The 27,509-nt window shown below is 44.4% G+C and overlaps 1 protein-coding gene across 5 annotated transcripts in view; it reads left to right on the top strand.

The window, feature by feature from the left end:
- GFRA1 (GDNF family receptor alpha 1) overlaps positions 1–27,509 on the top strand; it is a 224,586-nt gene that overhangs the window by 143,159 nt on the left and 53,918 nt on the right. For all 5 annotated transcript variants that reach the window (XM_043926537.1, XM_043926538.1, XM_043926534.1 and 2 more), the window contains one exon: positions 13,344–13,680. In XM_043926537.1, coding sequence (XP_043782472.1) covers positions 13,344–13,680 — 337 coding nt within the window. The remainder of the gene's footprint in view (positions 1–13,343; positions 13,681–27,509) is intronic.

Raw genomic sequence — 27,509 nt, 5'->3', positions numbered from 1 at the left:
CAGGGCGGATCCTCTCCTCAACAAGGTCTCCATGGAATGAGGCCTGAATGAGCCATCCACTGGAAGCTACCTCTTAGGGACTGCACTCCTGAAAGTGTGACCAGAACCAACCAGAAAGTCTAGATTTCCTAGGAAAATAAATGGAGGTACAGGTGGATAGTAAAAAGAAATGCTTGATTGACTGAAGACCAGGGAATTCCAAGTCTGACCATTGGTAGTACCTGGGAGCTTTGTAAAAATACAGATTCTCGGGAGGATAGCACAGGAAAAACTTAGGAATCTGTGTGTTTGGGGCTTTTTTTCCCCTTATTTCTTCAAGTTTGTTTTCCAGAGAATTCTGAGGCCCCTGAGGTTTGTCACTGCTTGAAGCAACCAACTTTTCAAGCACTTAAAACCTGTTGGCAAAAAAGAGAGAAAATGTGCTAATTTTCATTGAAATAGGTCACCTAAGAATCTTTAACCAAACAAAATTTTATTAACCTGACTTGATATGAAACATCTTCTCGAGTAAAGCAAAAACATCATTAAAATATATATATATACACACACATACATAATGATGAGCTTCCCTGGTGGATCAGCAGTAAATAATCCGCCTGCAATGTAGGAGCCACAGGAAATGTGGGTTCGATTCCTGGGTCAGAAAGATCCCCTGCAGACGGAAATGGCCACCCACTCCAGTGGGGAATTCCATGGACAGAGGAACCTGGCAGGCTACAATAGGGTCGCAAAGAGTTGGGCACAAATGAAGCAACTTAGTATGCATGCATACATACAGATAAAATCCAGATTCACAAATCTAATAACGATGGACGTCCCTTCTCCCCATCATTTTCTGGAATGTGGCTACACTAAGTCTAGACATTTCTGCCCAGCTAGTGGCTTTCTCTCCCTGAAACCAGCCTCAGCGTCTGGCTACTATTTTTTGAGAAAGCACACCCTGAAAAATACAAAGCCCTGCCATTATTATTCATGCGGCTTTTGTTTATCTTCCCCAAAGAAACGGTGGAGCTGTGGCAGATGAGTGATGGTTGCCGGGCTGTGGCGGAGGTAAAAGCCACTGCAGGTGGAGCGGCTTAATGGGGTATTAATTGGGAAGCAGGTGACGGCAAATAGGTAGCACAGCAGGTATGTAAATAGGCTCATGGGAAGAAAGGCATTGGATTTTATGCTCTTTAACTAAAAATAAAGACCTGATATTTAGCTTATCTTTGCTGAAATCCTGCACTGTGAGGGCCCTGACAACCGCCAACATCATCAATGATTCATTATTATCTCAGCATCGTCCAGGGGACTTAATAGGATCTTCAACCTCTTCATTTTTCATTGTTTCAGCTGATTCTTTGGCTTTAGAATGAATACTTTTCTTCTCTGTTTATATATCAGAGGTCAGAAAAGCTGTTACAGATTGTATAGTGATGATGACATTTAAGCCTCTGGCCTGCCTTCTGGTAGCATCCTTTTGCTCTGTCTCATTGGAGAAATGCAGCACATTGGCGTGAGTATGAATAGTAAAACCACCAAGAGCAGTAGTTGTCTTTCCAGTAGTCACCTTGAGGAAAAACACTTATTCCAGGGCTCTCATTGGCTCAAAACCTGTTCAGGAAAACCATTTCAATGGTTATTTTCATGGCCAGTTTGTAAGTGCCCCCATATGAAAAATTCCTTATATATATTTATCACTTATTTTCTTCCCCTAAACATTACCCAGCATCATCACCTATTTCATGACCACACTTAGTGCTATGTGACATTTGGCTTTTAAAATCCATCCCTGATGCAGAGGTTCACTGCTGGTCAGAATATTCCAGAGAACACACCTCAGGCTTCTAGGGAAGAGTTCCATGAAATGTCCAGAGTGTTGGCAGCCTCTTTGGGATAAGTGTCCGGTTTCTCAGAGCAAAGACTTTCCATGGCACACACTTAGAAAGTTCTAAATTTGGGCATGCTAGTTTGAAAGTTCAGGGCCATTATTTTAAGGCTATCTTATTTTATAGTAACTTAGAAAACTGTTAAACAAACCACTTCATGTTTCCCTTCCAGTTAGCTCTCTCTGGTATGTTGGTAGAAAAGTGAAGGGAAACTTAGGTTCTTGGTTGCTTGGCTGGTGCACGTTTATTGTTTTCTCTGGGAAGAAGCAGCACTAGTTTTGAAGAAGTGTTTAGCACCTTACTGTTGAAATGGCTAGATATTAGTGAAGCTTTCACAGGCTAAATATTAGTGAAGCCACAGTGTATATCCCGTAAAATGAATTAGGTTTACATTATCATGCAGATCTTTTCTTGTAGTTGAAGTACTCATTAATTTTACTGCTAAAGAGATGTTAGTAATTAAATACCTCTAATTAATGAAAATCAGACAAAAGCAAGAGCTGCTCTTTTTATCTTCAAAGATAGAGATGTTTGTAGATCTATCTCATTGTGGCTTTTGTCTGTAGGAGGACCACAAATCTGAACTAGCTGGGTTCAAGTGTTCTGGTCCAGAGAAAGTCATTTAAAGACTTTGCTTTTGGAAAATTAAAGGAGTAGGCATTTGAGGATGTTATAAAGATGATCTGAGATTAGGAAAAAAAAATACTCATAAATGAGAGTCAGTCCTACATGTAATAGCAAATTTCATGGTTGAAGATGCAACAGTGTTGAGGACAATTAATAGTTCTGAAGCAGTGGTTGAGTTCTGGGGTAGGCCCTCGAACACATAATTAGATTATTAAAAATGGCCTGTCTTAGGCTGACTATTACTAAATTGAAATCCAATTATGGCTTTATGATTTTGCTGAAAAATATTTAGCTATTTTATTTGAATCCTTGTAAGAGATCATTTCCTCTTTGCATCAGCATTTGCACATGTCATAATATATTTTCCAAACAAATCTGACCTCAATTATCTTGGAATCTATCGTACATTAGATAAAATATATTTTAATGAGTGTTTTTATGTCTAATATCATACTTGTGCCTCTCCACACTTGAGGAATTAAAAGATGGCAGTAGAAGACCTTGCAAGTATCTTTTTAATGAGAGGCATGCATATTTTAGAAATAACTAAATTGTGCCATCTTAATACACGGAAAGGCATTATGCTCAAATATGTGCCCGAGTGTGCTGCAACACAGACTTGGTTCAATTCTCAGTAATTGGCATTGGAACTGTAATAAAGCAGTTGTTTGCAAAGAGATGGGCTTGGAATTTCCATGCACTCCTGCAGTGTGGATTTAAATGCTAAGTTAAATATTTATGAACCCGAGATTTTTATAATTGATCATTGTATGATTTATACACAGTAATTATAATTAGGTTGAAAGAGATTTTAAAAAGCCAGTTTCCTGGTAGCCAAGGCCATTAAATAACGCTAAGCTGCCAAAACAAAAATTAGATGGGAACCCAGCCATCAAGTTCCGAGTGCCTGTCCCCGGGTCCCATGTACAATGAGGCACTTCACCTCACCAGGCACCTCACCTGGGCACCAGCTCCTACATCTTCTGCTATCGTTTTTCATGCCTTTGTTTCAAACCTAGCTGAACATAAACAAGTAGAAAACTTCAGAGATCCAATGTGTAACAAAAGGAAAAGGTGGAGGAGGTTGGAAAGGTTAATTAAAAATGTAATGATCCCATTTGCTGAGACAGCACTATTAATCATTTTGCAGCAGCAAGCATGTGACTTACTTACACACCACTTATAGGAGGCATCTAATTTTTTAAGATATGGATAGTGCAGGGGGTGTGGGCCACAGTATGTTCTTTATGGAAACAGAAGCTCTAATGGGTGAACTTGGAGTGAGTGAGCGTGGGGCAGGTGCGAGACTCATGGTTAATACAGGGCACTGTCTTCACCAGGCATAAGAATTATTTCCAAATTCATAGATATTCAGAATAATTCAGTCACTGTGAACCCTAGAGAGAGTTCTTGGATATGACTTCAGGCTTAATGTTGTTGTGGAAGGTGTGAAAAAACAGGGCAAGGAGGAAATTCATCATTGTGTAATACAATATGTCTGAAACAGTGTATGAATGACAAAATGGGCTCCAAAGAGCCAACATTGCCTTTTAAATGTAATTTTTAGCACCCCAGCTGGAAAAGGCCAAGCTCTTGTAGGATCGATTACAAGGGTCACAGCCTGTACGATCAGATTTGCCATCTGATCCACGTGGACAGTAGACCAGACTGTCAATGTGAGCTTCCAGAAAAGCCTGTTCTACCCCTGTGAAGATCTTGGAGCTTTTTACGTATATTTTATTTGCTGGGATAACACGTTAGAGGGAGCCTATTAGGAGAAGAACAGTAGTTAGGTTAACATGGTGATTAATCAAGCCAGAAAGAAAGAGGAAACTGGTTGTGAATTCAATTCTGCAGCCTTAAAAAGAAGGGCAGAAAGATACCCGGAAATTGGCAAGCATTTGTAAACAACGGTCTTTCACTGTGTCTTGTGAAACTTTCTGCTTAATAAAAATGCATCTTCATGCGAGCCATGCAAATTTTAATATAGTTACTGTTCTATTCCACCTCATAACCTATAGAAATGATTTCTAGATCCTTGCATCTGTGTTTCATCCTGAATCATTTTGACTGGTTTGCTGGCCCGAGCATTTGCCAATAATGGTGGCGTTTTCTAAGTGTAAATAATGAAGGGCTGCCAGCCACAGCGATAGCCTCTTTGATTTGGGACAGTGTGAGGATTGTACTTGGGATAAAGGCAGATCCTTGCACCAGAGGAATTTAGAATGGGAAAGCGTCTCCCAGTGCATAATTCATCCTTGACACCTCCACACCTCCCTGTATTGGAGGGACCCTTTACATTTGCTCCGTCTGAAGGTCGGGGTGAAAATCGTTGGTTCGTGTACTCTTTGGAGCAGCAAACAGCTGAGAGGTCAAGAGCTGGCTTGGTTTTGGTTTTTGTTTTTTACGTTCCATCCCTGATCAAGTTGTTTCCTAAATACTTGATGCTATAATCAGAAAAGGCAATTTATATTATAATCATCAAACCAAAAACTTTGAGGCTTGAAGAGACCTTAGCTATATCATCTTACAAATGTGGAAACCGAGGTCCACTCAGGAAAAGCACTCAGATAATTGGACCATGTTTCAACCCCCTGACTCTGAATTCATTGCTCCTTTGGCAACATCTTTTTATTCCATGGTCTGGGAACTGGCCCTCCAGTTGCTGTGAAGGTTATACCTCCCAAGAAAACAGGAAACAAGTCACATTAGATGTGATCACAGCCAGAAAAGCTTAGAATGTTGACAGAGAAAGCAATATGTAAACCTGCAAAGTAACAGCGTGGTGATGTGTAACTTTGAAAGGAAAAGCTGGGTAACGGGCCTCTCCATCACACAGTGCCCGGCAGGTGCTGGAGAGAGTTCTTTAGCCCGCCAAACCCACACGCACACGCCCTCCCCCAGAAGAAAGAATTTCTAGTAAACAGCCTTCATTCTGAGAATGCTTCCCATTCAGACAGCATCCCAGACATTCTACCGAGTTAAAGAATGAATAACAGCAGATGGAGGGGGATAGAGTTGGAGGAGGAGGGGGGTAGCGGCATTTTAATGCTGAGCTCTGAAATGAGCTGTGGAGAGGATGGCACTCGGTTACGGTAAAGCTATTAGGAAGCCCTCCCACACAGGCGACAAGGTGCGCGTGCCCTGCTCGTAAACCAGGCGCGCGCCTGCGCCTCCGCCCCCCGTGTGTGAGTGGATGGGTGTTGGGTGTGACTCAGTGCCCTAAATCCATGTCTTCTGGCCACTTCTCCCTCTGCCCTCAAGTCTTTGAGGTCACACTGTTGTGCAATGGGGAATGCATTTAATACAAATGGGACATCAATCTTCCCTCCAAGTAAAAACTCACTTCTAACTTCGGTGTCCTGTGATTTCACCTCTGCTTATTGTGAACTTCATTGTAGCAGGGTCTCTGAGAGAGAGCTGGCAGTGAATTTGTGAGGACTCTTAAGAGGCAGGTGAAAGTTTTCAGTGCTCAGGGTTGTTGTTTTCCATATTCTGTGCATGTGAGACTTTTTTTTTTTTTTTTTAAAGAATAAGGTATATACGTGAATCAACTTTTTTCAGTGTTTTGTTTGAACATTTTCAAACATACATTCAAGTGGAAAAAGTTTTACATCAAGCCGCCTTCTAGAAGCTACCTTTACATTTGAATGTAGTTGCTCTGTAAGTATCCATCCACCCATCCTTCTGCATCTAGCAGTTCATCAGAGTTTTAAAAATGCAGCTATCAATATGCTTCCCCTAAATGCTTCAGGATGTTTACCATCAGCCAGTTCTTAATATTTAGTTCTTTTCACTTTAAGGTAAAATTTCTGTATGTACAGACTTTGTGTCCTATTCTCTGAGTTTTGACCCAAATTTCTACTAAGAGAATATTACCGTCACTCCAGAAAGTTCCTCTTCCCTTTTTCCAGTGAGCCCCCACCTCCATCCCCTAGAAGCAACCACTCTTCAGATTATTTTTCCATCATAAATTAATTTTTCCTTTTCCAGAACTTCAAGTATATGTTGAGGTGGCTAAAAAGATGTTTTGAAAAGAATCCAAATGAACTTTTTGGCCAACCCAAAATTATTCAACGTGTACATTTTTTTGTAAAGCTTCCCCCCTCCCCCTTAGAACAGTGTTTTTGAGATTCATCCATGCCATTGTGTGTATAAATAGTTCATCTGTTCTTATTTCTGACTGCTGTTCCATTATGTGGATAGACTATAGTTTGCTAGACATTTTCTTACTGATGGATACATGACCTGTTTCTAGTCTTTGGTTATTATCAATAAAGTGCTGTCATATTCTTGTCCAAATATTTTTATGGACATATATCCTCATTTTCTTGAACGAATACCTAAAAGTGGAAATGCTGAGTTATAGGGTAGGTATATGTGTAATTTTATAAAAATCTGCACCCAATTTTCCCAAGTGAATGGATGATTTTACCTTCCTGTTGGAATGTATGAGATTCCAGGAGCTCCACATCTTTGTAAACGTTTGGAGTTGTCAGATTTAAATTTTAATCACCAACATAGTGGTTGTAATTTGCATTTCCCTGATAACTAATGATGTTTAAATTTTTTATGTGCTTACTGACTGTTCATACAACTTCTTTTATGAAGAAAAACCAATTTTTCAATTGGGTTGTTTTTTATGTTGGGCTTCTCAGGTAGCTCAATGGTAAAGAATTCCCCTGCTAAGCGCCCCTGCAGGAGACATGGGCTGGATCCCTGTGTTGCAAAGATTCCTTGGAGAAGGAAACGTCAACCCATTCCAGTATTCTTTCCTGGGAAATCCCATGGACAGAGGAGTCTGGCAGGCTACAGTCCATGGGGTTACAAAGAGCATGCATGCAAATATGTTTTAGATATTTGTCCTTTGTCAGATACATGTTTTGCAAATATTTTCTTCTAGTCTGTGATTTGTCTTGTTTTCTTCATTTCTTAAGAAATTAAGTGTCTTTTGATGAGCTTTTAACTTAGTGAAATCTAACTTACCAGTTTATTTAATGTTGTTGTTTCTGTGCTCTTTTCTAAGAAATATTTGCCTGTAATTTTCTTCTTTTTTTCCATTAGATTCTATTATTTGGGTAATACTGGCTTCATGTATCAATTTGGGAAGGGTTATGAGAATGTTTTGTGTGAATGAGAATTAGAAGCAAAAAGTCACTCATTTACTTGTAAGCTGGAAATCAGTTAGTGGCCTCTTGCCTATCTTAATGTGCCAGGTTCTGCATTCTGGAATCTGTCTGAAATAATGATAAGGAGATGGTGTTCTAGCAGTATTATTTATCAATGAAAACAGAATCACCTCAAAGTGAGGCTGAAGCATGCCAGGTGCTAAACGGAGTGAACTGTGAGCGATTGGTTTGGACATAAAATGATTCATCCTGTTCCCACTTCATGCAAAACTTTTCTTTGGATTTCACATATAAATGTGATCAGACAATATTTGTCTCTGTCGGACTTATTGTACTCAGCATAATGTTCTCCAAGTTCACCTGTCTGTTGCAAATGGCAGTATTTCCTTCCTTTTATGGCTGGATAGGGTTCCATTGAATACATACACCACATTTTCGTTATCTGTTTGTTCCTTGATGAACACTTGACTATTGTAAATGATGCTTTAATGAACATGAGTGCAGATATTTCTTTGACAAAGTGATTTTGTTTCCTATGGATATATATCCAGGAGTGGAATGGCTGGATCATATGATAGCTTGCCGTCATGTGAGAATGTTAGCTCTATTTTTAATTTTTTGAGCAACCTTTATACTGTTTTCTATGTTTTCTGTAGTGACTGTACAGTTTACAGTCCCACCAACTGTGCACAAGGCTTCTCTTTTCTCCACCATCTCACCAGCACTTATTATCTCTTGTCTTTCTGACAAGTTCTCTTATCTCTTGATGACAGTTGTTCTAACAGGCCTGAGGTGATATCTCATTGTAGTTTGATTTTCATTTCCCTACCAGTCAGCATCTTTTCATGGACCTGTTGGCCTTTCATATATCTTCTTTGGAAGAATGTCTCTTCAGGTCCTTTGCCCATTTTTTAACTTGGGTTATTATTATTATTGTTGTTACTTTGGTGATTTGAATCATGTAAGTTCTTTATATATTTTGGAAATTGACTCCATATCAGAACATGATTTGCAAGTATTTTCTCCCATTCCATAAGTCACCTTTTCATTCTGTTGATGGTTTTCTTTGCTGTACAAAAGCTTTCTAGTTTAGTATAATTCATTTTGTTTATTTTTTGTTGTTATTGGTTGTGTCATACCCAAAAAGTCACTGCCAAAACCCATGTCAAAGAGCTTTTTTCCAGGCCAGTTTTTAAAAACTGTATTATATGGAGAACTGCCGGAGAGAAGTAAATTTTCTGGACCTTGTATGTTAAGTTTAATTATTTTCATTATAATTTTATTTGAAGTTTATAAACATAAAACCATCAACTCTTTTTCTTTGCTTTTATACAAACTGTAAAGACAATACACAAATTAAGTATTAACAAAACATTAAAAGCTATGAAATGTGAGCTGATAATATAAATTTAATATGAGAAATGATATTGTCTGCTGAAACTAAATTAGTGCTTACAGTTTGGATGTAATTCTCTGTTTCAACATGTATTGGTTTGAGTTTGACAGGCCTACATTACTGGGTGCCATATGATGACTTAATTTTTCTGTCACTTTTCTCTATTTGAACTTACATGAACTGCTTGTTCCTATGTCCCTGGGTACATCATGTAAGTATTAAATCAAGCTATGTGCCTATATTCCTTTCATTTTAGCCAGAGATCATAAAGTACCATTGAACACCAATGAAAGTAAAAATGTAGGTGGTGAAATTGCACACCAATATCCACCTGATGCGAAGAGAGAGACGCTGATGCTGGGAAAGATTGAGGTCAGGAAGAGAAGAGGGCAACAAAGGATGAAATGGTTAGATGGCATTGCTGATTCAATGGACATTAGTTTGAGCAAACTCTGGGAGATAGTGAAGGACAGGGAAGCCTGGCGTGCTGCAGTCCATGGGGTCACAGAGTGGGGCACGACTTAGCAACTAGCTTTAAGGGCCTTATCCGGATGATCCAGAGTTTGGTCATATTCCTTTATCATCATTCCAAAATGCATAACTTAGAAATCTCCAGGACTTCCTTTGGTAGTCCAGTGGTTAAGAAACTGCCTGCTGATGCAGGGGACCTCAGGGGTTAGATCCCTGGTCTAGGAAGATTTCAGATGCCATGGAGCAGCTAAGCCCCACAGTTACTGAGCTCACGCACTCTAGAGCACACGTGACTCAACTAGAGTGTGTCCCCACTTGCCACAACTAGAGAAAACCCAGGCACAGCGATGAAGACCCAGACAGCCTTAAATGAAAATAAATAAAAGAAATCTACAATTGTAGTCCTTCAGGATTATCAATCAACGCTGCCAGTGGGCCCAACAGCACCACCTCTCAAAAGAGGAAAAAGCTAGAAGTGTCACCAGGGCCTGGTGGAGGCCCTGGGGGTCTGTTAGGGCACGTGGTGCATATTTCACTCCTCGGGTCCTGAAGTGCCCGCATGTGAAAACAGAGGCGCAGGAGCGAAGCCACTTTGGGAAGATGACGATGTGGAGAGAAGGCCCCAGGTGTGCTTGTTAAACCAGCAGGATGTGTGCGCAGCTGCTGGCTTCCTGCTCGGCTCACCGAAGAAGGGCTGAGGGTCTCGTTTATTGCCTTGCGCGTTAAATTGTTGAATGCGCGCGTCATGGAGAGAAACATGAACCTGGGGCATCATAAAGTTCTGCTGGTAGTGCCGGGGTATATTTTTGTGATTTCAGATATTTACACATAGTTCTTTCTTAAAGTGAGGCACACCATCAGTAGACCAAGGAGAACTTTTCATTCCCTGAAATGTTGGACTTACTGTGTCTGTTCTTGTCTTGTATAAAATCTTGCTTTACTGTAGCAGAACATTTAACATAAGATTCTGGTGGCTCATGTGGTAAAGGATGTGCCTGCGATGCAGGAGACTTGGGTTTGATCTGGATTGGGAAGATCCCCTAGAGAAGGAAATGGCAACACACTCCAGCATTCTTGCCTGGAAAATCCCAGAGGAGCCTGGTGGGCTACAGTCCATGTGGTCACAAAGAGTCAGACTTGACTGAGCAACTAACACTACTTTCTTAACACATTTCTTTTTTTAATTTTATTGATTTACAGTGTTGATTTACAATGTTGTATCAGTTTCCTCTATACAGAGAAGTTACTCAGCCATGCACAGATATACATTCTTTCCCATTCTTCTCCATCATGGTTTGTCATAGGATACTGAATGTAGTTCCCTGTGCTATATGGTAGGACCTTGTTGTATATCTTTTCTGTGTATAATAGTTGGCCTTTGCTCATTCCAAACTCCCATATCGTCTCTCCCCTAACCCCACTCCCCCTTGGCAACCACAGATCTGTTCTCTATATCTCTGAGTCTGTTATTGTTTCATAGATATGTTGATTTGTATTGTATTTTAGATTCCACATAGAAGTGATATCATATGGTATTTGTCTTTCTCTTTCTTAGTTCACTTAGTATGATAATTTTTAGGTACCAGTGGGCAGAAGACCTAAATAGACCTTTATCAAAAAAAAAAAAAACAAAACACAGATGACCAATAGATGCATGAAAAGATGCTCATTATTAAGAGAAATGCAAATCATAACTACAATGATACAATGAGGTATCACCTCACATCAGACAGAATGGCCATCATTAAAAAGTCTATAAATAGCAAATGCTGGAGCGGATGTAAAGAAAAGGGAACCCTCTTCCACTGTTGATGGAAATTTAAATTGGTGCAGTCATTATGGAAAACAGTATGGAAGTTCCTCAAAAAAACTAAAACTAGAGCTGCCGTATGCTTCAGCAGTCCCACTCCTGGGCATATACTCAGATGAAACTATCATTTGAAAAGATATATGCACCTCTATGTTTACTGCAGCACTATTTACATTAGCCAAGACATGGAAACAACCTAAGTGTACATGGACAGATCAATGGATAAAGAAAAAGTGGCTTATATGCACATTGGAATATTACTCAGCCATTAAAAAGAATGCAATAATGCCACTTAGATTTTAAGTACACAATACAGTATTGTTAACTGTAAGCGTGATGTTGTATAGCAGATCTCTAGAACTTACTCATCTTGCATCACTGAAACTTTATACTTCTTGAATAACAACTCCTCATTTCCTCTCTTGCTGAAACAAGGGAGAAAATGGGGAGTAACTACCATTTGTACTATTGAGTAGCAGTAACTATCATTTGTACTGTTGAATAGCAATAACTACCATTCAACTTTCTGCTTCTATGAGTCTGAGAGTTTTAGATGCCTTGCAGATGCAGAGCCATAAAGGATACTGTCCTCCTGTGACTGGCTTATCTCACTTGGTATCATGTCCTTAAGGCTCATCCATGTTGTTGTATATGGCATATTTCCTTCTTTCTTTAAGGCGGAAAAATATTCCATGTGCCCTTTATGTGGATACTAAATGCACTGTCCTATCTTTCAGTCCCATCCAATCCAGTTGAATTCTCTTTCCTCTCATGCTAATTCTCAAATGCCCTCATGGTCCCTGTCCACGGGGAACATAGAGTGAATGAAAGGGGGTTTCAGAACCCAAGAAGGGGCTGAGGCCTGAGCGGGAACTTCCTGGGGTTTGAATCCCACAGTTGTATGGTGTCTGTCTGTTGCCTCCTAGCTGTCCCTGGAGGGTCATTGCTGCACCTAATTATCAATTTTCTATGGGCCATATTATATATAACTTGGCTCTCAGAGGTTTTTCCACCACTTCCCCCTCTTTTTGGTAAGACCTATAATGTGGGAAATGGGCTTCATTTCCCTTGTCCATTCATCTTTTAACTTTGCCCGTTGGACTTGGCCCTGCCAGCCCACCCAGCCACCCCAGTGAGCCCCACCTCCTCTGTGATCTCTCTCCAACCTCACAGCAGACCTCCTGGCCGTGGACAGCCCTGGTTTCTCTGAAAGCCTGAGCACAGAGGGCTTGGGCAGAAGGCAACATATGTTTTTTTGAGATTCCTAAGGCCTATGGTTTGTAAGCCCATTGAAATTCTATCCAAAATACTAACTGAATTTTTCTAATCTGCAACCTCAGTACTCATAGATCCCATATTTTCTATGTGGTAAGTTAAATGGTAATTGAGGTTTGCAAATTTTTATGTAATTTATTCTGGTTTCCTTCCAGTGGCCTGTGAGCTCAAACTTAAATACAGCTTCGATGTAGTTGCTTCTTCCTGTTTAGAGAGCTGGCATAATATTTTGTCTTCTGGGCTCAAATAACCATGCAATTACTCTGTAATCATATAGTAATTAGCATGTACTATGTGCATTTATTACATAATTATATTCCTGGAGGATCGCATGGCAATTATACTTACATTCAGCATATCATTTTATATACTATATAATAAACAAGTATATAATTTGCTGCTTTTTTCTTCTATCCTAATTTCAGTTTACCAGCCTGGAGCTGGAAACTTGTCCTCCTGTTGCCTTGTTTAGACCCAGGCAGGCAGGTGTCTGAGCTCCTTTGGCCTCACTCAATACCTCCTAATTATACCTCTGAGACAATGCTAGGAGCTGGAGTGCCGCCGTGGGCTCCTGGCCTCAGTGCCCCTGATGCTTCCTCATTGTCACAAACTCATTAAGTTATTAGCTTCAAAACACAGAGCTGATGAGAGCTGCCAGGCCTGCCAGGTGGTGAGAGGCCAGATCGCAGTGAAAGCAGAGACCTGTGCGAGCCGCGCCGGCACCTAGCCCTGTGGTCACGGCCTGCCTCTCTCTCCTTTTGCAGTGGAGCACATCTCGAAAGGGAACAACTGCCTGGACGCCGCCAAGGCCTGCAACCTGGACGACACCTGCAAGAAGTACAGGTCGGCCTACATCACCCCCTGCACCACCAGCATGTCCAACGACGTCTGCAACCGGCGCAAGTGCCACAAGGCCCTCCGGCAGTTCTTCGACAAGGTCCCGGCCAAGCACAGCTATGGGATGCTCTTCTGTTCCTGCCGGGACATCGCCTGCACGGAGCGGAGGCGGCAGACCATCGTGCCCGTGTGCTCCTACGAGGAGAGGGAGAAACCCAACTGCTTGAACTTGCAGGACTCTTGCAAGACCAATTACATCTGCAGGTACGTGCGCCGGCAGCTGCGTGATGAATGAGGTGGCAGAGAGAACCTTTTTGCGGCTTCAGTGGCCCGCTTTCTGTTTTCTGAATTTCTGCGTGGGGGTGGGAAAGGGGAGTGGTTGGGATGGATGGGGCCAAAGCTGACCTCTGCCTCCAGTCCAGGGTTCTTCAGAAACTGATCAGGCATCAGGCTCTTGCACTCAGGAAGGTTTCCATCTTTAATCTGAGAATAAGGGAATGAGGGAAATAGGACTATGCTCAGTAAGTTCAGAGAGTCACCTGAGGTCAGGTGAGCTTGAAGGCTTGTGCCCCTACTGCTAGAACTGAGAGCTGCCAGGGGTCAAAAAGGGTTAAGTAAGTGGGATGAGGGCTGGTGGAAATATAGGGGCTCTTTGCATCAAGATCACAAAGCTGGAAGAAAGCAGCAAGAGGGTGGAGCTGTGTCCAGCCCTGAAGAGGAGAACTTCCAGAAGGCCTAGGTCTGTTCTGGGCCATTTAATCATCGACCTGTCTGAGAATAGATGCTTTCCATGCTTCCGGATCTCAGCCCCGATCAGAGACCTGGCAGAGTCTGGGCTGTGTTGTTGAAAACAGGCACTTGCTTTTCCTTTTTGGCCATGTATACATTTATTTTAATGTTTCAGGGACTCCAGGAATATATTCTATGTGTATTTTTTTTTTAAAGCAAAAAAGCTGTAGAGAGTTAAGTAGAAAGAAAGGAAAGGTTTCTTTTCTTTCTGTTCTCACTTGCTCCCAGCCGTCACTGTTGACAATGTGATGTGTGTCCTTCCAGAACTTCTGGTTGAATTCATTGCTGATGGAAGCGAGTAGATTTTGATTAGCAGAGACTCGAGTCTTTGCAGCCTGAGGCAATGCTGGTGCTGCATTCAGAGCACAGAGTGGATGTCAGGTTAGAGATGCAGGCGGGCATCACCGGACAGCACCTGTACTCTGCCCCCGGGGCAGAGTCAGGAGTCTTCAAATACCGTCGCTGACAAAATCCCACGTGCTTGACAAATTTCACGGGCGGGCAAGTAGGTGAAGGTGTGACTATGTGCTTGTGTTCTTCTAAGATTCCCCTTTCTCAGGAGCAGAAGACAGAGAAGAGTCTGTCTGATAGTTGGGAGGATTCTGGTGAGTGAACGTTCTGGGCATTTTAAGTTTTCTTCTGATGGAATGGAGTCCCATTCTTTCCTTAGACTAGCTCTGGTAGTGACCAAAGGAAAATAAAAGTGCTCATTATCCGTAGAACCCCCTCATGCTGAAGACTTTCTGGAAGTAGTGTCTCCATTTTTTTTCCAAGATGGAAACTCTGTGAGGAAGAACTCAGATGACTGAGCTTGCTGTGGGAGAAGTCAGGTGTTCAGGCAGTATGACGCTTCCTCACCAGTCACCCCTGTTTCATTGAGACCCTCCTAGCTGAGGGTTGTGATCAGGGATGGCTGTGCTCCAAGAGTCCTGAGGAAGAGGCAGGACCTCCTTGCAGCCATAACCTAGGGAAACCAATCATCCAGGGATTCTGAGAAACTCTCTAGTGCGAAGTCACATCAGTCCTGTCTGACTCTTTGTGACCCCCATGGACTGTAGCCCGCCAGGCCCCTCTGTCCATGGAGATTCTCCGGGCAAGAATACTGGAGTGGGTTGTCAGGCCCTCCTTCAGAGGATCTTCCCCACCCAGGGATCGAACTCACGTCTCTTATGTCCCCTGCATTGGCAGGCGAGTTCTTTACCACTGAGTGCGATGAGGGTCCAGACCAAGGGAGAAGCCGCAGGAGCTTCACCTGGAATTAGAATGCCAGGGAGCTGCAAATCTAAAGATTATCACCTGAAGACCCTGCACCCGAAACCCACGTTCATGGGCCCTTTGAGCAGAAGGAACCCTTCTGCTAAGAGCAGGACTTTCCAGGGTTTTCCTTGGTTGGAAGCCAGCTACAGCCATCCCTGTCTGCAGGAGATGTTACCTTTTCACTGATCAAGCCAGGAGGCCTGGAGATGCGAGACTGCTGTAAGGAGAGGGGATGGAGCAGTGAGTCAGCCCTCTGTCCACTGGGCCACGGCTGGGAGGGGTGAGAGAGCATGGTGATGGAGCCTTCCCTCCTCTTCTGTCGAGAGGTCCAGAGGGGGTTCCTGACACCCCCGGTGCAGCCTGAAAGCCCATTCTGAGGGTTCGTTTGCATCACTTGGCCTGCTCTATAAAAAGAGAGACTCTTTGGAGGATTGGTGAGAACTAGTCAAATCAGATTGCTTCCCTGCTAAGCTGCGGTGAGAAACAGCAAGAAGTTTGGGAACTTTGGGAGTGTTCCGAGGAGGAGTCAGGAGTCTGCAGGTAGGGGGATGGTTTGGGTGCTGTGTAGGGACCAGGTTGGCTCCAGGGACCTTCGGCATTGTGGCAGCCCCGGGGGCACAGAGTGACTTCAGCTGATGGAGGAACAAGGAACAGGGGACAGCTGGACAGCCCCCACCTTAGAACTGACTGTGCCTGGTCACTCCCAAGGTCAGGCTGCGGTGACAGCAGCCACCAGGCAGCGGGCCGAAGTTGGACTGGACTGGAAGTGACAACCAGAAGCCGCTTTTGTGCATCTGCCGCGTTTCTGGCTCTGGGCTATTTGGGAATCTAGATCCTAGACTGTCGGGGGCCCTACCAAGTGATACTGGCCTCAGTGTGATTGATGGCTTTTATACCCCGTCTTGAGTCCTCTCTAGGCAGGTGAATCAGTGACTTCCCCTGGTGTTACCTGTCGTTATTTAGATCAGATTTTCTTTCCCGAGTCGAGCCTAGACTTATTACTCATGATTACCCCCTCCCTGTCGCATGTGGTAAATGTAATTTAAGCTGCTAGGTAGGCTGGCAGTGTTTTCTTTCATCAGGTTTTATTAATCTTGTCTTTAATTTTATGCCTTTTATTGCATCCCTGCTCGATCCATCTCAGTGAAGCCCTTGTAGTTACTACTACCCACAGCAGCAGCTGGGGCTTTGGCGGAGGGGGATTCATGTTAAAGTAGCTACAGTGTTAAAGTAGCTTTGACCTAGATCCATCAGAGGAAGGGAGGTACCCCCAGTGGGATGGCGAAAGGCCCAATGTGAGTATCCCCAAAGGGAAGGGATGACAAGAGGGGAAATCGCTTCCTAAAAAGCATATTCTTTGAAAGCTCGCCTTTCCAATGCTCCGTTGCCTTCTCAGCATCAGCCGTTATCAAAGAGCTGCTGAAGCTCATTAAAACTTCCCTGCACTTAATGTTTTCCAACTCGAAGCACACAGGTTTCCTTCCCCAGGGTCCAGCAGTGCCTCTGCACAAAACCTGCCTCTCCGGCCTTATGTCTTCAAACAGAGGAGACGCAACTTCAGCGTTTCCTTTTGACTTTATTTTCCTTTTTGCCTTCCCCTTTTAGAGAAGCCGACAGGTTTCTTTCCTCTTGGGGTGGTAAGGGAGAGGCGAGCACTTGACTGTTTAGTCCTCTAAGCTTGTCTGCAGAAAAACAAACTCGGAGATAGTAGCAGGAAGGGGGTGATGAAATGTAACAGCCTCCAGGTCTTACCCTGAAGCACAGTGTCTCCCTCGCCAGTTTTCTCTGGTTGCCTTCCTTAGTGCCTGGAAGGATGTCAGGACTGGGTTTGATCCTAAAGGGAGCCGATTCCTTTATCTTTGATGCACCTGGTTATATGTACAAAATTTAAATTTGCGACTCTCCTCCTTCCCCCCAAGCTCTGACATACTAAGTAAGCTCAGCACTTGGACCCCGGCTCAGTCCAGTCGCTCAGTCATGTCCGACTCTTTGTGACCCCATGGACTACAGCACGCCAGGCCTCCCTGTCCATCACTAACTCCTGGAATTTACTCAAACTCATGTCCATTGAGTCGGTGATGCCATCCAACTGTCTCATCCTCTGTCATCCCCTGCTCCTCCCGCCTTCAGTCTCTCCCAGCATCAGGGTCTTTTCAGATGAGTCAGTTCTTCGTATCAGGTGGCCAAAGTATTGGAGCTTCTGCTTCAGCTTCAGTCCTTCCAGTGAATATTCAGGATTGATTTCCTTTAAGATAGGCTGGTTGAATCTCCTTGCAGTCTAAGGGACTCTCAAGAGTCTTCTCCAACACCACAGTTCAAAAGCATCAATTCTTTGGCGCTCAGCTTTCTTTATAGTCCAACTCTCACATCCATACATGACTATTGGAAAAGCCAAAGCTTTGACTAGACAGACCTTTGTTAATAAAGTAATGTCTCTGCTATTTAATATGCTGTCTAGATAGGTCATAACTTTTCTTCCAAGGAGCAAGTGTCTTTTAATTTCATGGCTGCAGTCACCATCTGCAGTGATTCGGGAGCCCAGAAAAATAAAGTCAGCCACTGTTTCCCCATCTATTTGCCATGAAGTGATGGGACCAGATGCCATGATCTTAGTTTTCTGAATGTTGAGCTTTAAGCCAACTTTTCCACCCTTCTCTTTCACTTTCATCAAGAGGCTCTTTAGTTCTTCTTCACTTTCTGCCATAAGGGTGGTGTCATCTGCATATCTGAGGTTATTGGGTGCTACAAACAAATATGTTCATAGCTCTTTAATTTTTCTAATTAATCACTCAGGCACCTTTGCTGTTCTTCATTACCAAAAGGACTAGCATCTTCCTCTTGAGCAAGCCCCCTCCTGTTTTCATCTACAAATTATAGACTTATGTGCCAGAACTTGTTCTGCTTACAACACCAGGCAAAGAGGGAGCCGGAGGCTACACCAGCCCTCCTGACCTGTGACTCCAGCAGCCGCCACATGGTGTCGCTGTTGTGAACAGCCTGGAGGGTGCTTGGTGGTTTGGTGGCTGTGCCCTTCTTGGTCATTCTGCACCTGCAGCACAGGCCAGAGAAGGCAGTGGCAACCCACTCCAGTACTCTTGCCTGGAAAATCCCATGGATGGAGGAGCCTGGTAGGCTGCCGTCCACGGGGTCGCTAAGAGTCGGACACGACTGAGTGACTTCACTTTCACTTTTCACTTTCATGCATTGGAGAAGGAAATGGCAACCCACTCCAGTGTTCTTGCCTGGAGAATCCCAGGGACGGGGGAGCCTGGTGGGCTTCTGTCTATGGGGTCGCACAGAGTTGGACACGACTGAAGTGACTTAGCAGCAGCAGCAGCAGCAGCAGCTCAGGTACCACATCCTTGGGTGCAGACTAACAACTCTTAGTTCATACTCAGTCTGCAGCCACTATTTCCCAAAGTGTGATGTTTTGTCCCCTGGGGGCTGGGTCCTAGAGGATTCCCATCAAACCCAGCCCTGCAGCCTGAACACACAGTATCTCAGACTCTCCCTTGCCTGGCGGTGCATCCTAGGTGGGATTGAGTGTTGTACTTAACATTTTCCTTCTTTTCTTGAAGTTTTATTGTGTTAAGAACGCTTAATATGAAATCTACTCTCTTTAACAGGTTTTTAAGTGTGCAATATGGAATTGTCTACAGGCAAAATATTGTACAGTAGAACTCTAGAACTTACTCCTCTTGTATAATTGAACTTTTGTTCCCACTGATCAGAAACTACCTGCTTCCCCTCCCCCTAGTTCCTGGCAGCAGGCAGTTCTATTCTTTGCTTCTGTGAGTTTGATGATTTTAGATACCTCGTGTGAAGTGGAATGATGCAGTATTTGTTCTTCTGTGACTGTTTTATTTCACTTAACATAATGTCCTTCAGGTTCATCCATATTGTTCCATATTGCTTTTTTAAGGCTTAAACAGTGCATGGTCAAGGGTATTGCATACCTTTTCAACAGATTCTGATAACATCAAATTTTAAAAGGAAAGGGATCAGGGCCCTCTGTCTCCAAGGCTTTCTTGGCTACACCTCCTCCAAGATTGACTTGCTTCTTTGCCAATGCAGGGGCTTTCTAGGTGGCGCTAGTGGTAAAGAATGAGTTGGCCAATGCAGGAGACATAAAAGACGCAGGTTCGATCCCTGCATTGGGAAGGTCCCCAGGAGGAGGGCATGGCAATCCACTCCAGTATTCTTGCCTGGAGAGTCCCATGGACAGAGGATCCTGGTGGGGTCACAGAGAGTCATAGGGTCACAAACAGTTGGATATGACTGAAGCGACTTGACATATACACACACTGCCAGTGCAGGAGACTGGTTTTCAATCCCTGGGTTGGAAAGATCTCCTGGAGAAGGAAATGGCAACCCACTCCAGTATTCTTGCCTAGGAAATCCCATGGACCTGGCAGGCTATAGTCCATGGAGTTGCATAAGTGCCAGGTACACTTAGCAACTAAACAAAAACAACTCGGTACCCAGTCTCTGCCTCCCCATAGTTTCTATTTGACCAAGTGACCAAGTATATATGTTTTTACCTTTCCCCAGGAACTAAGGATCCTATAACTGTATCCTGGAGGCCTGGTTGTTTTGTTTTACTTTGCTTTTTTAGCAGAACCATGAAGGTCTCCTTTGGTACAGCTCCAGAGGAACAGCATATGTAACTTTCAAAATTCTACCCTAGCCAACACCACATTTTCCACACTGAGGCTGACCCTGTTATACTTAGAGGAAATATGTTGTTGTTAATATGTTAACTGGGACAACTGGGGAAACATGTCAAGACCATGCAGCAAATGTCTTCTCCAGTGACTTACTTGGTCTGACAGTGCTAATATATCTTTAAAAGGGGAGGAATGTATTTCCTTTGCTTGGAATCAAAGCTGTTTTGCATAGTAAACTGCAATTTTTAAAGAGCAAGGACATCCTCTGCTATTTGGGCTACCTTCCTGAGTTGAAAACTAGATTCGACATCATGCGATCTCCAGGCTTGTCTTGACATGTGGCAAGCGCAGGAGAAAATGGCTCAGAGGATAATTAATGCCTAAAACTGGAAAGGGAGATTAATTTGGCACTTAATTTTATTTTACGCTGATAAATTCACAAATGGAAATCAGCAATTAGACAATGCAAACTTTTGAACCATGGAAAGAAAGGTTCAGGAATATGAGAAAACACAAGTAAAACATTTTCCAGTTCATTTGAGCAGTTTTCATTTCAAATGATTACATGGGTGTCTTTAGCGATGCAGGGTGCTGGAATGGCTCATTTTTTAAGGTGCCCCACCTGCGCGAGCTGCCTGCCACCCAGTCTCCAGGCTGGAGCCCCCTCGGGACTCCCACGGGGTCGGGGAAAGCTGTATGTGTACAGATCCATCAAGCAGAGAGCAGGGATGTCTCCTCCCAGCATCTGCTGAATGGTGGGGAGGAGCACACTTCCTGGTGGACCTTCCAGATCTCCACCCCCAAGCCGGCGCATCCACTTGGCACCAGCTAAGCAGGGTCTGAGCCTGCCACGTCCCTGTCTCGCAGGGGTAACCTGAGCTGTGAATCAAGCGGAAACCCACTACAACTTTCTCTGTCTTGTCGCCTCCTATCTCTCTCCTCATCTTTCCTTTGGCAGAGGCGGGTGTGAAGCCATTTGTCTGTTCCTGCTGGAGCCTGTTGCTGAAAAACGCCTGTCCAGATTTACTCAGCTCTCTGGCTATCCCCAGCCAGGCCCTCCCTGCGCCTGCCCAGCTCAGGGGCTCCGCTTCCTTCTCCCCACCCCATACAAGAGGTGCTTGTCTTGTCACCTCATGATCAAAGAGTGGGCTTCCCCCACTGAAACCTTGGAAAAATCCCGGTCACAGACTTTAGCCTTGTTTGGCTTGTGTACCCATCCCTAGACCAGCCAGAGGGCCCATGTCCTCTGGCCCAGTGGAAGCCGCCATAGGCAGTGTCCGCAACAAGAGGGAGGGGAGAGTACCAGGCTCAGGGAAATGAAATGGGGTCCACAGTGCCCGCTTCCATCCACATGGAAGTGGAAGGTTCATACAGCCAGGCACTCAGAGATGAAAGCACAGTCCTTCTAATGATCTCAGAGTCCAACATGAACTGTCCCCTTGCCCTTACCTATCTGGCCTCTTCTCTGGCTCCCCTGGTTCTGCCTCATCTGTTTCAGATACTCTGGTCCCTTTGCTGGTCCTCAGATGCACTAGGCGTGTCCACCTCTAGCCTTTGCTCCGGCTGTTGTCTCTGCTGGCCCACTCTTTTCCCAGATGCTCTCAGACAAACTCCATAACCTCCAAGTCTCCTGAAATCTCATTTTAATGAGTTCACACTGGTCACCTTATTTAACATGTAAGTCCTTGCTCTCTCCCCTTAGCGTGTTCTCCTTTTTTTCAAGCACTTATCAGCTTCTAACATACTATATAATTTATTTATTTGTTTTACTGTTTGCCTCTTTTTTCCACTATAATGTAACTTCCACAGTTAGGGTTCTCGAACTGTGATATATCCCAAATGCTTAAAACTGTGCCTGAACAGTGTTCTATACTTAGTATTTGCTGAATGAATCAACTTAAAATCTGAGGGAAGGTCAGAGAAGGGGGTTGGATATAGGGATAGATTTGAGGATCATCAATATAGAAGTCATTGAGGGTGTAAATATGATAGAATTTATTCCCCAGAGAAAGTGGGTGAGAAGAGAAATAGGCCAAAGACTGAACCTGTGGAACATCAGGTTTATGGTAAAAAGTATCTGTAAAGGCCTTACAGAGGCAGGAAGTTGGAGAGTTGGAGAATCAACAAAAGACCTCAGCAGAGCTGAAGGAGATCAGATTCTTAGGAATAAAAGTGGGGTAGCCTTGTTGTGTCATTCAAAGGTATAGAGGGTGGAAGAGGAGAATTCAGAATGGATTTAGCATATAGGAAATCTACCTGTCCATCTATCCATCCATACATATATCTCTCCCTTCCTCCAATTACCCATCCATCCATCCCTCGTCTGTCCATCCATCCTGTCATCCATCTGTCTGTCCATCCATCCATCTATCCAGCTGGTCTGCAGTTACTGTGCCAGGAGTAAAGACCTAGTTTCTTACCAGCCATACAGAAAAGAAGAGGGGTGCAAATACAGTTATTTCACCCTGATGTGAGAGTCTGTGGTCAGGAAGACACAAAGTTCTATGGGAGGGCAGAGATAAGAATAGCCAACTGGGCCTTGGCCTGGGGGGTCAGCAAAGCTTCCCGGAGAAGCTGCCCTCTGAATAGGGCTGAAAGGATGAGTGGCATGGGAGAGACCAGCAGTGGTGGAAATGGGATAGAGGCCCTGGGCTGTGGATTTGAGGAAGACGTGGGAGCAACAACTCATTTGCTGGGTTTTAATGATGAGAGGCACTGGTCTCCGTGATCCCAGCCCGCATGGAGGAGCTGGGTATCAGCCTGGTCTCGCTCACTCTGAAACCTGCTTGCTGTCATTCTTTCCAAACGATTGTCTTTCACGACAAGAATGCAATGTTCTTACATTGTTCAGCCTTACTACCTTTCGTTCCAGACAGGCAGAATGATCATCCTGGCCAGCCTCTGGATCTCGATGCTTTTTATGCCTCAGTAACTAAGACAGCATTGGTTTTAAAGACAGTTTTCACAGAGCTTAGGACATAATGTTCATCACAGCCTCTTAGCATCATCTGAAACATTAAAAAAAATAAAAAGCGCTCCTCAGGTAATACATGCTCATTAAGTTCTTACTTTATCTAATTTCCTTTTGAGCACTCATTGCTTATTGTAGAGTGGTTTCTCTGTGACAGCTTACTGATAGCAAGAGTTGTTTCTACAAATAGGAAAAAAATCTTTCCAGACCACACTGATTTTCTTATTATTTGTATTAACTCAGGTGCTTACTCAGGCACATTCACTGAGCGCAGTCTGTCTGACCTGAGGGTCCCAGGTGTGGAAGTCACGTGACTGTTACCCAGGAGTTCCCACTCACCTGGTTGCTTAGGGCTCTCTCCATAACTCCTTGCTGAACTGTCCCTGGAGTTTGGAGTCCTTGACCCTCACCTTCCCCTGGGCAGCAGATACCAGGGACTTGGCTGTGTATCTCAGGGGAGATGAATTCTCTGCTGTCACAGAGTAACAGCCGGCTCTAAACAATCCATGGTTTTGTCCCCAAGTTGGGGTCATCCAAGTGCTGGTCTTCCTACATATGTTCTCCTTGCCCTCTGGCCAGTTCATGAATCATAGGAAAACCTCCATGCTGTGGCTTGCATCTTGAATGCAATGCTGATAAAACATGTGGTGGGTGAGAAGTGATGAAATGGAGGTGGGTGGGGGACTTGCAGGGAGCTCTGGGACCCTAGATTTCAGACCATTTCGTCTCAGATCCCAGTCGGTCCCCTCTGCTGCTTTATGCAGGTTGTTGCTCTTCCAAGGGGACTCTTCTGCTCTGCCCAGTGACCTTTTCAGGTATTAGGGCCCATGAAGTTCCCAGACAGGGTCACCTAGCTCCCCTGTTAAGTCTAAATCTAAACCCAACATACAGATTTTGGAGTCTCTCTCTGTTTTTTTTTTTTTTTTGGTCTTTCAGAAGGGGATGCTTCCATTTCATAGCATTCTTTTTTTCACATGTGTTTTATCCATGGAGCAAACAGTTGGGGGAAAGAGAGGTCCTAGTATTCCTAGGGACTTCCCCATTATCCAGACAGACAACCTTTGGGATCCACGGGTACCTGTTTTGGCTGGCATACTGGACCCTTAAGCTGAGGCTGTTCCCTCCCATCCCGGCCTCCACAGGACACAAGACTTCTTTTGATCATGCACGGTTTGTAACTGACACTGGTTCCCTTAGCCTGTGACCCAGAACCATCTCATTTTGTGCAGGCAAGTCCACCCCCCCCACCCCGCCTCACACCAGGTGGCTCTCACGCCTACACTTGGAGTCCCACTCCACCCAAGGACACCCCAGACCCCCACTCAGGCACTACCCCAACTTAGATATCCTACCGTCAGGTTTGCATTTGCATTTCTACGAGGCGTTTCCAGCTCAGTGAATGGGAAATTGGCTCTGTGATTTCCGAAAGCAATTAATTATGCAGAAAATGTTGCATTAAAAAAAAAAAAAAACAAAAAAAACAAGCATTTAAAGAACCATCAATGTGAAAAGTGCCACCAAGCTGGAGTTGGGACTTTTTTCCCCCTTCCCCAGTAAGCTGTCAGTGTGTTTGTGAGTGAGGCGGCCCTGGTCTCTCATCTGGGTTCTGCTGGTTCAAGGACATGAACAGCTTATGGCCTCAGTTTTGCATCTACAAATGGAGGTAATGACTCCATCTTCACAGGGCAGCCATAAGGGTTAAATGCAATATCTAAGCAAAGGCGTCAGCACAGAGCCTGCCACCTAACAGAGCAAACACTCAATAAATTTTTTTCCTTTCTCCCTCCCTCACACTTTCCACACATTTTGATCATAGAGGACAAAGGAAGTGTAAGATTCCAAATGCAACATTTCCCACCCCATCCCTGCTCCATCAGCAGACGGAGACCTTTAAAGTAGGATTTGTGGGTGGAAAGGGTAGATTTTTACTGCTTTACACTTTTATGCACCCACAGCATTAAACGGCACGTGGAAATTCCAACACTATTACATGAAGCTGTGCTGCTCAGCTTCATATTGATACATCACCATCTTTTCAGTTGGTACCATTAGGGAAAAGTGGGAGGCGGAGGTGGGGGTTGACAGAGTCTAGAGGTGTTTGGAGCATGTGTCATCTCAAGAACGCTTCTGTCTAGAAGAGACAATTATCACCATACAAAGATACCCACTGAGATGCGGATGGAGCTGGCCACGAGTTTGTTGGGCCTGGAGTCCTAGATTCACTATTGTTTAAACTGAATGGGCAGTGGGGGTGCCCCTGGCAGCCTCTCTGGGCACGTGCTGCTTCAGTGACCCAGAGGAACCGTGAATAAAGTGTCCTTAGAGGTGCTTGTGTCTGAGTCAGGGATGCAAGGCATCCAGCAAAGGGCAGTCACTGACTCAGTGCCGCTGAATCCGACCCTTTCTCTCGTCTGTGTGGTTCTGTGCCATGATTCATCTGATCCTCCTGTCAGGAAGCAAGCCCCTGCCAGGCTCAGGATGGCTCGTGCAAGACTCAGGGGCTCAGAATCTGCAGAGCCAGGGACGTTATTGCAGGAATGTGTGGGTGACAGTGATGGTGATGAAGGTGGTGACGAAGAGGGTGACATTTATGTGACATTTGCAGTGCGCCAGGCACTGTGCTGGGCACTCCACCACCCTGGAAGTGGGGGCTGACGTCCTCCTCCCTGGTTCACAGAGGAGGGGGCGTGATCTTGAGCAGCTTCTGCAGATTTCCAAGTGGTGTCACTGGAACCAGAGCCCAGAGGGTCCAAGGGGCTGCAGAGCCAGGGTTCTGTCCTCTGTCTGCCTGTTTCTGGTACGATGCGTGTGTCTCCTGAAAACCACCCGCTCAGGGTGTGTGGAGTCGGATATTGCAGGTGATTTTGTTTCTAACTCTTTATTTATTCATTTTAAAGCAAAAATTTTAAATAAGAGACCTTGGGATCTTGATAAGGCATAAATGCCCCCTCATTAAATATATTGTGTTGGCCAAAATGTTCAGTTTTGCACACGATGTTTCGGGGGGAGGGGGGAAACCCTGAAAGAACTTTCTGGCCAACCCAGTAATTCAGTTCTCATTAGGACAGTGGTTTTCAAACTTTTGGTTTCAGAACTCCTTTATATTCTTAAAATTACTGAGGATCCCAAAGGGCTTTTGTATATATGGGCCAAATCTATCTATGCTTACCGTATTGGGAGTCAAAGCTGGAAAAGTGTTTATGTATTTATTACTTCATTTAAAAACAGATACCCATTACCAAGATAATGGTAAAATTATAAAATGATAAAAACCAAGATACCCATTACAGGTTACCATAAATAACAGAACATAGTTTTATTTTTTGAAAATCCTTACATTTGCAAAACAAAAAAAAATTCAGGGAGAAGGGTGACATCATTTTACACTTTCAGAAATCTAGTGTCTGAGAGGACACCTGGATTCTTCTATCTGCTACGGCATTCAGACAATTTCAGTATTGCATGTCACCTCTGGCCTCTGGAAAACGCCACGGTACTCTTCGAGAGAACATGAGAATCAGAAGGATAAACCAAGACTCAGCATGGCTGGGAAAATAGTTTTGACTCAAGAACACCTAAAAGGCTCTCTGAGTTTGCCAGGGTCCCCAGACTTCACTTTGAGAATTGCTGCACTAAGACCAGAATCGTGTTGGGCTGGAAGACGTGTGCCTGCAAGCGTCTGTGTGGTCTCCTGGAACTGAGACAGTCTGAGTGTGTGTGTGGCTGCCTCGTGTCCAGCCTGTTCACTCCCGCAGTTCAGGATGGCGAGGCTGGGGGAGGTGGCTGGGAGCCGGTGCCGCAGCCCTTCTAGGTGGAAGAGGGTACAAGTAACCAAGAAGCTGCTGAACTTCCATCAGCTGTCACTCCGGGGCTGTGTGGCAGTGAGGTAGTCTGGCCCAGCCTGGTTTCTTGCCCTGAGAGATGCCTTCCCGACAGACAGCACTTTCTTTTGGTTTCTAGTGCAACAAAGCATTTTAGCATTGTATTCAACGCAGTCAGGCAGAACTCTGGACTGACGTGTAAAAACACGCTGTGTCCGAGACTCGGTGGTGCTTTTTCCCCCTGGAGGGGCTTGGTCAGAGTCTCCTGGGTAAACGTCTAGTCCTTGCAGTGTGTGGAATGTGGGCCATGTCAGAGGCAACCCTTCTTTCTCTGCTTTCCCCGCTCCATCATCATTTGCTGTGGGGGAAACGAAAGGATTGTAATGGACTCAGGCCTGAGATAACCCTCAGAATAAGAAATGCTGGGGAGCTGGCAGTTTGAGAGTCCTGTGAGCACCCGGATTTGGAATTCCTGTTGGATGGTTAGCTGGCTCCACGAACAGCTTTAAACTTCTTAGTCATCTCTCTGTGTATGTTCACTCCAGCAAAGGATCCTGACATCGTCTTGTGGGAAATAGACCAAAGCAA

Source organism: Cervus elaphus, chromosome 15, assembly GCF_910594005.1.
Source record: "Cervus elaphus chromosome 15, mCerEla1.1, whole genome shotgun sequence".
In the NCBI taxonomy this organism is placed as follows: domain Eukaryota; kingdom Metazoa; phylum Chordata; class Mammalia; order Artiodactyla; family Cervidae; genus Cervus; species Cervus elaphus.
The sequence above is the reverse complement of the archived record's forward strand: the minus strand, read 5'-3'. Positions and strand labels throughout refer to the sequence as shown.